Source organism: Epinephelus fuscoguttatus, linkage group LG1 (genome assembly GCF_011397635.1).
Source record: "Epinephelus fuscoguttatus linkage group LG1, E.fuscoguttatus.final_Chr_v1".
In the NCBI taxonomy this organism is placed as follows: domain Eukaryota; kingdom Metazoa; phylum Chordata; class Actinopteri; order Perciformes; family Serranidae; genus Epinephelus; species Epinephelus fuscoguttatus.
The window spans coordinates 46,373,897-46,390,371 of record NC_064752.1 but is presented as its reverse complement, the minus strand read 5'-3'; the positions used below and the strand labels follow the sequence as shown (position 1 = coordinate 46,390,371).

The 16,475-nt window shown below is 41.0% G+C and overlaps 1 protein-coding gene across 2 annotated transcripts in view; it reads right to left on the bottom strand.

Moving 5' to 3' along the window:
• The window catches only part of LOC125885648 (acidic mammalian chitinase-like), a 66,647-nt gene extending 50,736 nt beyond the window's left edge, over positions 1 to 15,911 (bottom strand). Inside the window, exons 1-11 of one of the 2 annotated variants that reach the window (XM_049571343.1) lie at positions 15,837 to 15,911; positions 15,394 to 15,420; positions 15,093 to 15,297; positions 14,764 to 14,820; positions 12,424 to 12,589; positions 12,187 to 12,311; positions 11,974 to 12,097; positions 11,704 to 11,886; positions 11,423 to 11,539; positions 11,188 to 11,320; positions 7,905 to 8,326 (exon numbers count right to left, since the gene is read on the bottom strand). In XM_049571343.1, the coding sequence (XP_049427300.1) occupies positions 8,085 to 8,326; positions 11,188 to 11,320; positions 11,423 to 11,539; positions 11,704 to 11,886; positions 11,974 to 12,097; positions 12,187 to 12,311; positions 12,424 to 12,589; positions 14,764 to 14,820; positions 15,093 to 15,297; positions 15,394 to 15,420; positions 15,837 to 15,861 (1,404 nt within the window). In that variant the 5' untranslated portion in view covers positions 15,862 to 15,911 and the 3' untranslated portion in view covers positions 7,905 to 8,084. Of the gene's footprint in view, positions 1 to 7,904; positions 8,327 to 11,187; positions 11,321 to 11,422; positions 11,540 to 11,703; positions 11,887 to 11,973; positions 12,098 to 12,186; positions 12,312 to 12,423; positions 12,590 to 14,763; positions 14,821 to 15,092; positions 15,298 to 15,393; positions 15,421 to 15,836 lie in introns of those variants that run through there. The other variant, XM_049571333.1, reaches the window with a different exon arrangement.
• Between the last annotated feature and the right edge of the window lie 564 nt (positions 15,912 to 16,475).

Here is a 16,475-nt window from a genome sequence, read left to right as displayed (position 1 = left end):
CAGATCCTCTGTTGTGGGGTGCGACTCCCCCAAGTGCATGACCCCATCATGACATAGAGTGAAAGTGGACGGTTAGCTGCAGCAGACGCTAAGTCGTTCGGTGTGATGTTGTACCTCTTTAATGTCCCCTTCAGCTGGTCTTTAAATCACTGCTTTTGTCCTCCTGCTCCTCCTGCTTTCTGCTGGCTAACAGGAGCTGTCCATCAAGCACCTGACAGGGCAAACGGCATCCAGGCATCCGGATGGTATGGCTGACCCACCAGAGTTACCTCTGTGCCAAAATCGCCTCGATGCTTATGGACTCGGCACAGTGTAAAATGTCCGTATGATGATGCCAAGGATGCGTTGGAGGCATCTGATGTTAAATGCATCAAGGCGTCTGATGTGACAGCGGTAGGTTGTCCAGGCTTCTGCTCCGTAAAGCAGTGTCGACACACACACACTGCCCTATAAACTGCAACTTTTGTTGATGTCCTAAGGTGGTTGTTGTGAAACACACGAGGGCGCAGTCTACCAAAGGCAGAAGATGCCAGGTTGATGTGGGTCTGGATATCATCATCAATCTGGCATGTGGATGTCAGTATGCTACAGAGGTAGCAAAACTGGTTAACGACCTTGGGGGGTGCACCATTGATGGTGAACACTGGAGGGGTAGGGGATGGAGACCTCTCCTGAAAGAGGACTTCTGTTTTTTATGTGTTGATGACAAGACCTAGTGGGTGGTAGACAGATGACATAACATCCAGTGCATGCTGCATAGCAGCTGCGCTGTGGGCCAGCAGCACACAATCATCTGCATATTGCAACTCCTGGATGTCAGTGAGTGAAGTCTTTGTCTTTGCTTGTAGACACCTGATGTTGAATAAGTTCCCATCAAGGCGGAATTGGATGGTAACGCCACTATCCTCCTTGATGGACTGGAGGAAAAGAAGCGTGGCTGCCGTCAGGAAGAGGTTGAATATGACAGGGGCCAGTGCACATCCCTGCTTCACCCCAACTTTCACAGACTTCTGACTGTAGAGAGGACCTCTGTGAATGTTGGAGGTTCATCAAGGGAGGGAGATGGCAGGAGATCTGGGAGTGAGTTGAAGATTGATGGATCAAAGGGGTTTATATTGTTCAGCAGAGAGTCGAAATGCTCGGCCCAACGCTTGAGTATCTTTTGTTTGTCCTTGAATAGAACAAGATCGTCTGCAGACTGTTTACGGATGTTGAGAAATTTGGGAGGGACACCAAATTTCATGAGGATTCTCCAGAGGATTTCTCGGTCAACTGAATCAAAGGCTTTAGTGAGGTCAATAAAGGTGATGTAGAGGTCCTTGTTTTGTTCCCTGCATTTCTCCTGGATTTGTCGGGCAGTGAAAATCATGTCCAGAGTGCTTCGGTTCTTTCTGAAGCCACATTGTGTCTGGGATGATGTTTTCTGTTACATAGGATGTGAGGCGAGACAGCATGATTTTTGCAATGACGTTGCCTGCTACCAAGAGAAGCAAAATGCCACGATTGTTACCACAGAAAGATTTGCTTCCCTTCCCTTTGTAGATGGTGACAATGTTGCTGTCTTTCCATTTTTGAGGCAGGGTCTCACTTTGCCAAGTGTTGTAAATGAAGAGGAACAGCTTTTGTGTGAGGAGATAACCTCCCTTTTTCAGGGTTTGAGTCGCAAGTCCATCAGGGCCAGGGCTCTTGTTGTTTTTAAGACTTCTGACTGCAGAGAGGACCTCTGTGAATGTTGGAGGTTCATCAAGGGAGGGAGATGGCAGGAGATCTGGGAGTGAGTTGAAGACTGATGGATCAGAGGGGTTTATGTTGTTCAGCAGAGAGTCGAAATGCTCGGCCCAACGCTTGAGTATCTTTTGTTTGTCCTTGAATAGAACAAGATCTTCTGCAGATCTTACTGGAGCGATGTTTCAAGTGTTATTGTCATCTACATGCCTCTGGAGCTCTTGAGCTTTTCTAAGCCGCCACTCATTTTCTATGAGCCTGAGTTGTTTTTGTGTATCAGCCCTGATGGCTTTGTAATGACAGAGGAACCTTGGAGAGTGAGGATTGGAAAGCAGGGTGGCATGGGCTTTACTCTTGGCTTCCAGGAGCTCCCGTATTGCAGGTGAGCTATTGTCAAACTAATCTCAATGTCAATTTTGAGTGAAGCCGTTTGTCTCAGAGGCAGCTCAATGTACAGTTGACCTCAGCTTTGCCCACTCAGTATCCATATCGCAGGTGTTGCTGTAGTCCTCTAGGGTGGAAAGCTCCAAAGCCAACTTGCTACGGTACTGCGATACACAGTCTAGAGATTCCAAGGCCCTACAGTTGAGTCTCTTTTTAGGTTGCTGTTTTTTGTGCAGTGGAAGAATTCTGATCTTGAGCTTGGAACTGATCAACCGGTGACCAGTCCAGTATTCAGCTCCACACAAGGCCCTGGTTATGCAGACGTCCTTTCAGTCTTGTTGTCATGTGATGATATGATCCAGTTGGTGCCAATGTTTGGACTGGGGGTGAATCCATGATGTTATATATTTCTTTTTCATCTGGAAGATGGTGTTGGTTATGAGAAGCTGGTTTTCAGAGCACAAAGACAGAAGTCGGAGGCCATTGCTGTTCTTTCCAGATCCATGAGTTCCAATTACTTTTGTCCAAAGATTGGCATCAGTGAAGTGAAGTCACCCATGAGGACAAGTTTGTCCGACTCGGACTCTAGATAGAGCAGCACCGAGGGACTCGTAAAAGGCATCTTTGATGTCGCTGTCAGTATCCAAGGTGGGGGCATATAGGTACTGAGTAGTGTTGCAAAGCGGCCTTTCACCCAGGGGATACGCCAGGTCATGAGCATTCACTGATGCCTTGGGGGGACTCAGGGATGTTGTTGAGTAATTTGCTTTTTACGGCAAAACCAACTCCATGGAGCCTGCGGTCCCCTTCTGGAAGACCCTTCCCAACTTCACCAACTTCTGTGAGTGAGTCTTCACCAGAGAACTGAGTCTCACTGAATGCTGCAATGTCGATGTTGTACCTCCTGAGCTTATGTGCAATAGGGCTATCAAAAGCACCAAGAAATTGAGTTTGAATATTTTCTAATTAATTTAGTAGAGTTCGAATAATATTCAAATTTATTCTTATTATTCTTATTATTTATTTTTATTTATTATTCATTCATTCATTCATCTTCTAACCGCTTCATCCTCTTGAGGGTCGCGGGGGGGCTGGAGCCTATCCCAGCTGACATCGGGCGAGAGGCAGGGTACACCCTGGACAGGTCGCCAGACTATCGCAGGGCTGACACATAGAGACAAACAACCATTCACGCTCACATTCACACCTACGGACAATTTAGAGTTATCAATTAACCTAGTCCCCAATCTGCATGTCTTTGGACTGTGGGAGGAAGCCGGAGTGCCCGGAGAGAACCCACGCTGACACGGGGAGAACATGCAAACTCCGCACAGAAGGGCTCCCACGCCCGGGATCGAACCGGCAACCCTCTTGCTGTGAGGCAAGAGTGCTAACCACCACACCACCGTGCCGCCCACTTATTTATTATTCTTATTATTTTTATTTATTTATTTTTTTTACAAAAAAACACAAAAAATAAGATGCTTATTGCGGGCGCAATATGAACGTGACACTTGGATGAAAACATCCGTTCTGACCTCACTGAAGTGCCAGGTATGACCAACTTCTGTTTCGCTATCTGAGCAATGTTTGGATACTTCAGTGCACCTGTAGGTTTCCACCACAAGAGTGGATCCTGGCCGACTCATAGTGGTGTCTCATTCTGGTAACGTTTCATCTCTTCTTCAAAAAGGGTAGGCAGGGAGGCAGCAGGTGCAACACTCCCCCTGTATGTCTCCCGAACAGGTCACACATCGCAGACAGCGCAGTGGGTGGTATTGGCGCAGCGGGCTCCTCCGTCGGCGCCTCTCCCGCCTTCTCTCCGTCCCTCTCTGGCTTCAGCGCATCGAGACATCTCCTCATATCACAAAATGTATTTGTGTTAAAATTATTGCTAAAATATACTGTTATGTGTGTATGTGTGTTATAAATAAGAGAGATTTAGCCCAGATTCTGTACTGTTAAGTTGAAGTACTGATATTTCCGAGTGTTAGTGAAATGTTAACTTAAAGTGCTGATATATATATATATATCTTTTTGTCAGTATCTGTAATTGATTAGGCAGGTGTTAACAATACTTCATATGTCATATGTGTCTTCAGCATCATCGGATTCTCCTCATATCACAAAATGTATTTGTGTTAAAATTACTGCTAAAATATCCTGCTTGTGCCCTTTAGCTGCTGGCATAAAACACCTATCCATCCCAAAGTCCCAGATGAAATTTCAGCCCCAATATGTTCCGGGTGCAATCATGTAGGTTTGTGGTAGTATGGACAGAGTAAATGAATAGGTAGATTGAAATGACGCACTCAACAATTTGTACCAGTCTTTCAATGCTTTTGTTTGCGCTGCACAATCTATATTACATATTTTACAAAAACATAAATTGTATCTATACAACACTGACTATAGACCCATCTGGATAAATGATTGCATAGCTTCCACTAGACACAGTAACACTTAAACAGTCTGCGTAAAACCTGATTTTTGCATCAGTTGTCATACACATTGTCTCCATACATAGTTCAGGGCCAGACGCAGCACTTGCAGCTGTCATCAAAGATAGATCCAGTTCCAATATGGCTGATGTGGGTGATCCCACCAGTACCCATATAGAAGCTGTTCTTGTCATCCGTTTTGGCGTAAATGCCAGCAGGTTGGCTGTTGCACATGTCAGATTGTGGGGCATGGGTGGTTGTGGTGGTTGGTTCGGAGATAGTGCTAGCACCAGGTTCAGGCAGGGGCGGAAATCCCGGGGGGGAAAAGTTTGGGTAGATTTCACATATGGAAATGTTGCACAAGCTGAGGCTTGAACTCATAATCTTCAACACCAAGAACCATCCTCTATCTCAATGAGCTAATTGGCAAACAGAAATGTTACATGTAGCTTCACAAATTGACTAAGCCAGTCACCTGCGTGCAAGACAGCAGCTGTTAGTGTGGAAAGGCAGATTTCAAACAGCTGTCAAAAATTCAGTTATTAGGACAAAAATCCAAAAATACACAAATTGCATCTAGACAGCATGGAGATGTTGGTAATTTGTTTTTAACAATGATTTTTTGGCTCCATAAGTGAAAAACTGATGTTTAAAAATGCCATTTTTGCATTGACTCCAATTGTTCGCATGAGAGCGAAATTCAAAATGCTGTAAAAAATTCAGTTTTTGAGATAAAATTCTGATATTTTCCAGACATCATCTACCATGACTTCAAAATTTTGTCATTTTTTTAATGAACATTGAAAATGTATTTTGCAAGAATTTGAAAGTATATGTTTACAATACCGTTTACAGTCAAACATTTTGATGCACTGTAGGCTCAATTTTTGATAAATCAAAAATCTGTGTGGACTGTTTGTGTAGGACAGTCTGAAGATGCTCTGTAGCAAGTTTGGTGTCAATTGAGCAAAAATTGTGGGAGGAGATAGGTTTAATAGGTTTTACGGTTTTTGAAAAAAACAGAGTGATGGACTTCATAATTTGCAATAGATTTAAATGTACAAAAGTTTCTTCAGTGTTGGGGCTACATTCTGGTGAAAGTTGCAAATCTGTAGCACATATGGTTGATTTGTTGTGAATTTTCAAAATTTTGAACTTTAGAGGCTTGCTATAGCACCACCATCAGGACTATTGGCCTGTTTTTGCAGCTGAGGCAATCTGGCATGGGACTAGACCTTTGTGCAAAGTTTGGTGATTTTTCGCGCATGGGAAGTATGATTTCCTCGGAAGAAGAAGAAAGAAGAAGAACATGCAGGATAACAATAGGGTCCTGGCAGCTTAGGCTGCCCGGCCCCTAATAAATGTCCCCTCTGACTCAAGAATCAACTGATTAGAATTTGTTTGCCAAACATTAAGGTCACTGTGACTTTGTGTTCATCTTATTATTTTAACACAATATCTCAAGAACACCTTGAGGGAATTTCTTCAAATTTAGCACAAATATCCACTTGGACTCAGCAATGAACTGACTAGAATTTGGTGGGTGAAGGTCAAAGGCTAAGGTCACTGTCATCTTACAAAACATGTTTTTGGCCATGACTAAAGAATTCATACGCTAATCATGACAAAATTTCGCACAGATGTTGAATAGGATAAAATAATGAAGAGAAGACATATCCAAAAGGTCAAAGGTCAACTTCATTGTGACATCATAATGTTCTGCAAAACACTGTTCTAGCCATTTCTTAACATCATAACTCATGAACAGAAGGGGACGCATTTGGTCAGATACTGAAATGGAGACATTAAACTTGGGTGTCCACCTTGAAACTGTTAGCAGTCAATAGAGGCTGACTGCCAGACACTTTCGGACAGGGATAGCCTGCCTACATGACAGGACAATGATGTTGTGAGGGACAGACAGACATATTTGAATGTAGCACTGGAAATAATTAAGGTTTTGGAGGAACTTGTTCCACAGTGAGGTCAAATCACTGGAGGTGGATGAGTATTATAAATGAATTTTTCTTTTTTCTCCTGCAACTTACTATCTGATTGAAAATTTTAAATTTATTATGTGAATATAAAGTAATGAAATTGGCAACTTCACAATTAACTGAATTTTACTGACTGTCTCAAAATACAGCAGCTGTTACATTACGTGGACATTATGTGATATATGATGAGGGTGGCTACAATTACAGTGCTTTCTCTGTGTGTATTCATTTTCTGTCTCCATCACTAACAGCCACAAGTCTTAAGGAGAAAATGTTTTTCATTCAGAGAAAAAAAACTGTTTTTCACATTATCATTTCAATGTCTATTCTGCAGCACTTACCAATTTTTATTTTTATGTGTATTCACAATGCACTTTATTATACTTAAATGTTGTACTGTCCATGTTTAATGTCTTGTTTGCCATATTTTCCTCACTACACCTGGATTTGAGAGTAACTGTATGCTGCTGTATAGAGAGAATGACAATAATGAATTGAATTGAACTGAATTGAATCAAATCAAATCAAATTTGATTGATTCATCCATACAAGCAGTTGATCACTATAAGTGTGATCACCATGAATAGTTTCTATTGGACCAGCAATAGCTACTGATAGTTTGCTGAAAGCCCAATCTATCACAGAGACAAACTCCCATATAGGGGGCCATTTCCCACATACTCTCCCAAACAGAAGCACATGGCTACTTATTATGCAGAATGACATCATCAGACCATCCTACTATGGCATCATTCTGGAAATGAAGCTTGTACTGTGTCATTCATTCATTTTTTCCATGAAAATACCCTTTTTTGTGAATGGGATGTCTTTTTGAGGTTGTTCCAATGCATGTCTTTAAAGTTATTGGTTGCATGCAAGGCATTTCAGGGCACAGATCCATTCACACTGATGTCAGATTTAAGTAATTTCAAACATGAATGTTAACAGTCCAGACAAACAGATTGGATCTGGGGAAATTATTGAAACTGAATGCCCTTGAATGTGAATGTAGCCTTAGTCTTCCAGCCCACTTAGGCTTGTCTGCCCTGGTCTTGTTTTGATTCAGTGCAGTGGTGACGTGTTATACAAAGGTTGAAGGAAGGTATTGAGAATACATCATATAGTGTCTCAAGCATCATCACATTCTCTTCATGCCACAAAAGCTGTATTTGTATTAAAATTACTGTGAAAAACAATTTCTACTCGCACCCTTCAGCTGCTTACATGAAAGACCTCTCCAGGTCAAGGTCCCAGGCTGATATCAGCCTCAAAATGTTCCTGGTGCTAACAGGTTTGTGGAACGAAGTATGGAGAAAGTAAATGAATAGGTAGGTTGAAATGATGAGGCAGCACTCAGCAACTTGTACCAAAGTACTTCAATGCTTTTGTTTGCAATCTGCAACTATATTACATATTTCACAAGAGCATACATTGTATCTATACAGGATTAACAATAGACTGCATAGCTTACACTGCATACAAGAGAACTTGAACAGTCTGTTTAATAGTTGACATACACATTGGCTCCACACATGGCTCAGGGCCAGACGCAGCACTTGCAGCTGTCATCAAAGATAGATCCATTTCCGCAGTGCCTCACATGGGTGATGCCACCAGCGCACATGTAGAAGCTGTTCTTGTCATCTGGGTTGGCGTACAGGCCATCAGGTTTGCCATTGCAGAAGCCAGATCCTGGGGCGTGGGTGGTGGTGGTGGTTGTAGGGGGGGTGGTGCTCTCACCAGGTTTGGGAGTGGTGGTAGAGGGCATCGGAGGGAACTCTGAAGGTAGGAGGAGAAGAAGGGGTTTGAAGCAGAGACATAAACATTCATGAATGTTTGTCCATAACTTGACTATGATTTTAATGAGACAGACAGCACTGTATATCAGAGTCCTGTTAATAACAGCATATCGCCACAGTTAAGGTGCCAGTGAGCAAACAACAACCTGAATGAAGCAGCTCTCACAATAAAAACCTGACTTCAGCTCCATCATCAACCCTCTGTGTTCTTCTCCTATACGAGTGTAAAAGCACTCGTTTGTTACGTTTAATGCTTTTAAACTTTTAATCTATGTAAAGGAACTTTACATGTGTAATAATCGACTTACTTTCTGTCCAGAGTGACGTTCAGTAGTTATGAGACGTCACGTTTTTTTGTTTTTTTTTTAAAGATTTTAACAAACTTTATTTAAAAAAAATCGCATGTACAAAACAAGCAGACAAGTGCTCAACAAGCAATTCAATCGTAAAAACGTACAATTGAAGAACAAAAAAATAAATAAATGAAAAAGAGGGACTCACATATAAAATGCATTACAAACAAAAAATTCATCATTGCAAAAGGAAAAGGGTTACATTATTCTTCTTCAAAGAGATCTATATATATATTTACAGTTTTGTTACTTTTGGTTGTATTAATACAGTCTAGCATTTTAATATATTCAACAAAATCCAGTGAATATCTGATGAAATTAGGGGTTACTTTCAAGAATCTACATTTGTGGATATGAAATTTACCAAACAAAATCAGTAGATTAACAATAAATTCTGTTTTATCATTCTTGTGGTCAAAATAAACAATGACACTTTTACAATCAATTTTGATAATATTATTAGTTTTACACAATACATATCGCTCAATCTGAGACCAGAAGTTAAGTGAGTATGAACACTGATAAAATAAATGGGATATGGATTCAATCTCGTTATTACAGAAGGTACAATTATCATCAATGTCTAAAAATTTGGATAGGTAAGAATTAGTTACATATATATTGTGTAAAATTTTGATGTGCACTTGTTTAATTTTATTGTTAATGCAAAATTTGTATGGCAAAAGCTAAGCTTTCTGCCAGTTAATATCAGTAAAGTTGTTATTCCAGAAAGCTTTCCCTTTAGGACTAATTTTCCTTTTTTCATAGAGTGCATTATGTATGTGTTTATTGTTACATTTACGATCCATAAAGTCTAGACCATTCACAAATAAAAGAGATTCTATCCTTAGCACTTCTTGGAATTGTAGGTGACATTTCATTAGGTGAGACAGACCGCCAGGAATAGCTTTTATCACAGAATTAAACTCTTTACTTGTTACAGGAAAGGATTTAATGAGAAGGAAACACTCATAACTAAGCAATAAACCGTTGGTGTCAAATAAATCAGTTACAAATATTATACCTTTGTCAAACCAATTCTGTTTGAAAATAGATTTATTCCCCACAGTTATATCACCATTATTCCATATGATGGTTTTATGTGGGGAAAAGTTATGTGTGTAACATAATTTCCATGCAAGGAGGGCCTGCTGAAAGAATTTAGATAACTTTATTGGTAATTTAGAACACTTATAATTACAGGTGAGGAGAAAATGAAGGCATGTCCAACCGGGAGGAGACCTCGGGGCCGCCCCAGAACACGCTGGAGGGATTACATCACCCGGCTGGCCTGGGAACGCCTCGGGGTTCCCGCGGAGGAGCTGATGGAAGTGGCAGGGGAGAGGACTGTCTGGGCTTCTTTGCTGAGGCTGCTGCCCCCGCGACCCGGACCCGGATAAGCGGAGGACGACGAGTACGAGTACGACGAGTACGAGTACGAGAAAATGAAGGCCTCCCAATTTTTTAGCAATATTATGTGGAATAAAATACCAGATGGAGTTTGGTGTTGTAAGACAATGTTTAATCCACTTTATTTTGAATGTATTGTTTAAATAAAAAAATTTCAATAATTCAAATCCTCCTTCTATTCTGGGCCCAGAAAGTATATCTTTTTTTAGGTAATGGTGTCGGTTTTTGAGACGTCACGTGTTTTTAGAATCCATCGAGGAGAGAAGTAATCCATCAGGAAAACACTTCAGAAACATTATGAAGTGATAGTTGTACGTTTTATCCACTTATTTCTCAAATACCTAAATAATTATTTACTACAAGCGGTGCTTGTTAGACGGTGGCAGCCATGTTGATTCTGTCTTCCAATCACAAATTGTGTTATTAGATGGTGAAACGCGTGTGAACAGCTTAACCAATGACCGTTGCGAAATAGCGGAGGCGATCCTCAGAGAGTAAATAATGACCAAGATAGTTATCTGTAGTTTACCGAACTAATGTCGTGTTTATCTAAAACCGGCGATCCGACCTGCATGCTATTTTTTCCACCCAGATCCGAACCTGGGAAAAAATGTTTTTTTAAAAAACACCCGCAAATCAGTTGTTTTTGCAGGTACCTGTCGGGTACCCGCATGTACCCGACCCAGTGCAGGACTTTGCTGTATATTACTTTATTACTCCAATAAATTACTGAGAGGGTGGCCCATTCTCAAGGCTTACAGCAGGAGATGGTATAACAAACAAAGTACCTGTTTGAACATGTGAATGAATGTTGATCTTTTTTTACATGACTTTAATAGAGAGATACCTGGTCTCTATGTTAGTAAGAGAAATACCCAATGCCCATTTCAAAAAAATACATTTTATGAATATAAGATTAAACTTAACAGGAATGTTTAATGTGGTAGCAAAAGAGAATTAAAAGAAACACAATAGTAGGGGTAATGATTATCAATCACCAAACCACTAAAGATGGCAGACATTATGATCTGTCTTGACCATAGCCTAATAACATCTGCATAAAATGCCTTGGACTTACCAACGTCAAGAAGTTTGTGGAGATGAGCCAGCAGAGGGTGGCTGCCCTCTCCACAGAATCGTCCTGCAAAGTCATCTAAATCAAGGGCCCACACAAAGGCACCACCAAACTTCTGCTCCTGCAGGTAGCGCACCTAATGGGGGAAAAAAAAACAAAAGAAAGAAAATGGTGTAAATACTTTCAATTAAGTAAAGTTAAGAACGTGTTAAAAATACAGAGGTGATGTGTCACCGACCTTGATCTCATAGCTCTCCCTGGTGTCGAATCCCACCCACTCACTGTTCTTGGTGGCATAGGGAACCATCTGGTCCTCAATCCATTGAAGAGTGGTGCCCTTCAGGAAGCCACAGATCTAAACCAAACACATCATGAGGGTTGTGTAGTTTTATAGTAAGTTTGTACTTTTTCTTTTCACACAGGCCATTAAATGCCAATGTAATTAACATGAACTGTACATTGTATCCGAATTTTGTTTTTTTGTTGTGTTTTTTTACCTTGGTCTTATCTAAACTGTACCTCATAGTAGGACCAGAATCCAGCTTCACGTGTGAATGGTCCGGCTGATGCAGGGCCACTAGCTGGAGCTCCAACGCCAGTGTTTGATGATGTCAGACGGAAGGTACGACCATAAGCAGCAAATCCCATCCTCAACTTCTCCACCGGGGTGCCATTGTCTCTCCAGTACTTCATGGCAAAGTCCTACAAAAATTGACAGAAGCGATCAAGTACAATTCTTTAAAATTGTACCCCCAATTTACTATTCTTCAGTTCCCAATGTCCACTTGCAGTATTAAAGTAGATGAGGTCACCAAAGTCCTGGGATCCACGGTACAGTGGGCTGTTGTGTCCAGTGAACTGCTCCCAAGTTCCGTGGAAGTCGTAGGTCATCACATTGATGAAATCCAGTTCCCTGGAGATAGAGAAAAATAGTCATTTCAAAAAACTTTGTAGACCTCCCAGTTTTCTCGCTGAATTGGGTATTCATGACAGCACACTCACTTGGCAATCTCAGCAATCTCATATCCACTGTCAATTGTTCCCTTTCCAGCAGACACTGCAGCAGTCAGCATGAGCTGAGGATTGCCAGTGGACTTGGCCTCAGCTGCGTAGGCTTGAACAAGTTCCTGCAAATTCAAACCAAAGAGGAAGTTGGAAAGAATTAAACATTGATATAAACCATTGACCAGTAGCTGTGAATTGCAGCTCGGAACCCAAGCAGGAGAAATCTGTACCAACCCTGCAGAGCAGAGTGAACCGCTTTTTGTCCTCTGGAGGACTTCCACGAGCACCAGGGTACTCCCAGTCCAGATCCAGACCATCAAATCCATGAGTCCTCAGGAATTTGATAGTAGACTGGATAAATTTCTGACGGTTGGCTGAAGAGGACACCATGATGGAGAACCTGCAGGACAGATTGAGCCCTGTTATCATGCTTAGCATGACCCAAAACCCAAAGTAGGCTAACAGTAGTCAGCCTTTGATCTTCAGCAGCCCTTAGCTTTTGGGAAACAACTGACAGCAGTTTTAAAGGTAAGTGTGATTCATATTTTAAAGGGTTTTGATTGTTATTTGATTTTCTTTTGTCATTACATTTTTAATTTTCACATTTGAGCTTCATAACGAGCAAACCACACTGGTTATTTAGCTATTGTTGATTTTCTCTAAACACACAGTAAACTAGTTTTAAAAGTGTCACATCGCTGTTTGTTAAAGATAACATCATCTAAGGCCCAATCCCAATAAAATCCCTTGCCCCCATCACTTAGCCGGTTACACCCTGCCTTTCCGAAAATAGACCTCCACTCTTTGTAATGGCGGGGTTTCCCATTTTTTCTAAAGGCCCCACTATTCCGAATAAAAGGGACAACGTCCGCAGTTCGTCAACAGGTGCTTCCAATCAGCCGCACACTCAATCACAGATCCGCTCCGACCAGCCTCCCCCTGCAACTACAGCTCCACTCGGCTTGTTGTTGTCATGGATAGGCCTACATCTTTGCTTCTAGCTGGTGATATGCTGTGATAAGGCTTTAAAATTGTAGCTGTAGGTATATGCTCATTATATCACAGTTAAGAAACAATCAGATTGACTGATTTCACCTTTCCGTTTTATAAATGCATTTAATATATTTATTCCGACCAGAAGCCAGATTATCACTAGTCTGTCTGACCAGAGGGGGGCCGGGAGTGCGGCCGGGAGTATGGCCGGGAGTGGGGATTTCAGCACCACGGACAGCATGCGTAAAAAGAATTGACAAGCGTCTCTTTTCAAATGTGTTAGCTGCTAGCAAAATTATACATAATAAATGAAGACAGTGACCTATTTTCAGTAAAAAAAACAATGAGTTGAACGTTCATTTCAAGCTTTTGTAGTACAACGAATTTCAGAATTGTGTGAGTGCAGCCGGAGAGCAGGCGGCAGTGTTTGATGCAGGAACCTCGATATGGACTTGAAAATCAGTTTCGGAGTCGGGGGTTTCAGAGTCAGGGTGGTTCGGAACGGCGGTGTTTCAGAACGGCAGTGTTTCGGAATGGAGAGCTGTCCCCCACTTAGCCCTTACTCCTCTGTTTTGCACATTCATGTCTAGGGGTAGGGTGCCCCAGTTCTTTTAAGGATAGAGGGGTAGGGCAGGTTGTGCTACATGGCACTCCAAACTGAAGTTTTTCAGGGGCACAATTCAGTCTGGGTGTTATGTGAATCATCAGAAATATGGCTGTATGAACAACAACCCACAAACATATTTTCTTTGTTTATAAAAAAAATAAAATTTTTGATAACCATAGTATTATCTCATTTCAATGTACTCAGTGTACAATGTACTCTGGTCCGTTTCTTTATAACAAGCATAAGAAAAGTCATCCTCAGTCAGTAGGCCAATGTCGTGATAGCTAACTAGCTAGCTAACTAACAGTACATTGTTATAGCTGATTTGTGCATGACAGTTTGGCATTTTGACATATTGCCATTTAGCATTCCCTCCTTTGATGGCATACAACACCTGAAATTTAATTTAAGTCCAGCAGTGAAGGTGTACTTGTTGCCGCTCTTCTAATATTGGTGCAGACTGGCAGGGTAGAGACATGGGTTGCTAACATTAGCTGACAGAGCACTGCTAGTTGCCTGGTAATGAAGCAATGCTCTTTTTTATTTGACGACTTGTTTGATGGATTGATAGCGTGAAACCTAAGCTGTAAACGAACTGTGAGCATCCTGACAGCCACAAAAGGCTGCCTCTAACCCACTCAAGAGAAATCAACACAGCAGAAGATGGCATATTCACAATGACGGGCAACATTTGGTGCATCAGGTTATGTAAACATCCGCAATATGATGGAATTGGGCCTTAATCTGCCTGCTGGACAGTCAGCTAGCAACCAAAAAACAGTAAAACTATGTATACTACAATAATAATATACAGACTTTTTTTTGCCTACATTTTGTCACAGTTCAGATTTCAATTGACTTTCAGGATGTTTCAAGAATGTAATGGTTGGAGTATTTGTAACATGATTTCAAGCACTCCATATTGTTGTAAAAGCATGTAAAACATTGTGCTCATGGTTTAAAATGTTACTCACTGTTGTGAACCGAAGTTCCATCCACCAACAGCCAGCAGAGTCTTCAGATGAGGATTTCTGTAAACAGTACAGAAGGTTGGTTAAGACTTTCAAACATTTCCTCCAAACTTTGTTGAAGCTTGTTGCTGAGAACCGGTACTAGAACAATGTATCATTTAGGCTCAAGTGGTGCGTTTTTATTTTACGGTAAAGAGCATCGCTGGGCTTTCAGCCCCACTGATTGCTTCTTGTGCACTGAACCTCTGCTAGCGGCAGAGGTACCCTAGCTCAGGCTGACCTCTGACCTCTCCTGTATGTGATACCAAGGGCATCTCAACTGGGCCACTTACTTGGTCTTCAGGGCATTGAAAGACTTGTAGAGGACTTCATCATTCCACTCATAGGTAACTAGCTCGTTGTTATGGTTGATGATGGAGAAGGCATAGATCAGGGTAGTGCACAGGAAGGGGTCTACATCTTGTGGCAGGAACTTCCCCTCACCAGGTCTGTACTGGGACCAGTTGGTGAAGTAACATTCCATCTTGGTGGCAGATCCTGTGTTGGAGTAAAGGAAAATTAAAGAAGCACTGATTACAGTACAAGTGAAAATCCAAATCAAATGATAGTTGATCAAAAAGTGTTCGGACTTACCCAGCTGACATATCACCAGACATAAGCCTGAAGAATATAGAAAAGACAAGGTCAGAGAGAAATAAAAGCACATTCTATTCTCTAAGAATATATTAAGTCAACTTTATTGTGTTTATTCAGCTCAATATCACCAATCACAAATTTGCCTCAAGGAGTTTTACAATCTATACAGCACATACCATCTGCTGTTCTTTGACCCTCAATTCGGATAAAGGAATAAATAAATAAAATAAATAAATGAAAAAAACTTAAACAGGGAAAATGGAAGAAACCTCAGGAAGAGCAAGAGTGGAGGAATCCCTCTCCCAAGACAAACACACAATAAATGTCATGTGTACAGAGACCAACAAAATCACAGTATAGACGAAATGACGAAATTACAGACATTATGTTGTGTGAGTGAAGGTCAATATATACATACAACACCACATGAAGATAAATACCTGCTAGAATTGTGAGCCTGGTCATCTTTGAATTCACTTTTCACAACTTCACTGGATTACTATAAGACAAAAACTGAAGGGTGAGGGTCTGTGAGTGAAGCAACAACAGAAATCTACCATTGTTAAGGTAATTACAATAATAAATGATAAATTAGAGGAATTATTTGCTCTTGTAAACTCACCTTGGGACTGGATGAGAGACTCAAACAACAGCAGCAAAGGTTGGCCTTTTATACAGTTGAAAGCAGGAGGTGTAGCAGCCTTTGATAAACTGAGGTAATAAATGTCACAGGATAACAGACTGTATTTTACATAATGCAGTACTCTGTTAGCAGCATACACTCAACACATGAACCAGTTGTAATATAGGTCACTTTATAAGTCACTCATTATTTTATCATTAATCAGCCAAAAAGACCTATTGTGGATCATAGTCTTGATAATTTTCCGTCGTTTAGATAGGTGTGCTATTGTTACTGTTGTCATGATGACCTGAGTCACTTTTAAATCAATTAATTACATTAAATCAACTGAAAAATAATCATTTATTTGTCCTTTAAAATCCATGGTTGTCATAATTTTACACATTTGAAAGACTGAATAGTGAACAACAGATGAATCATAAAATTAACATGAAAC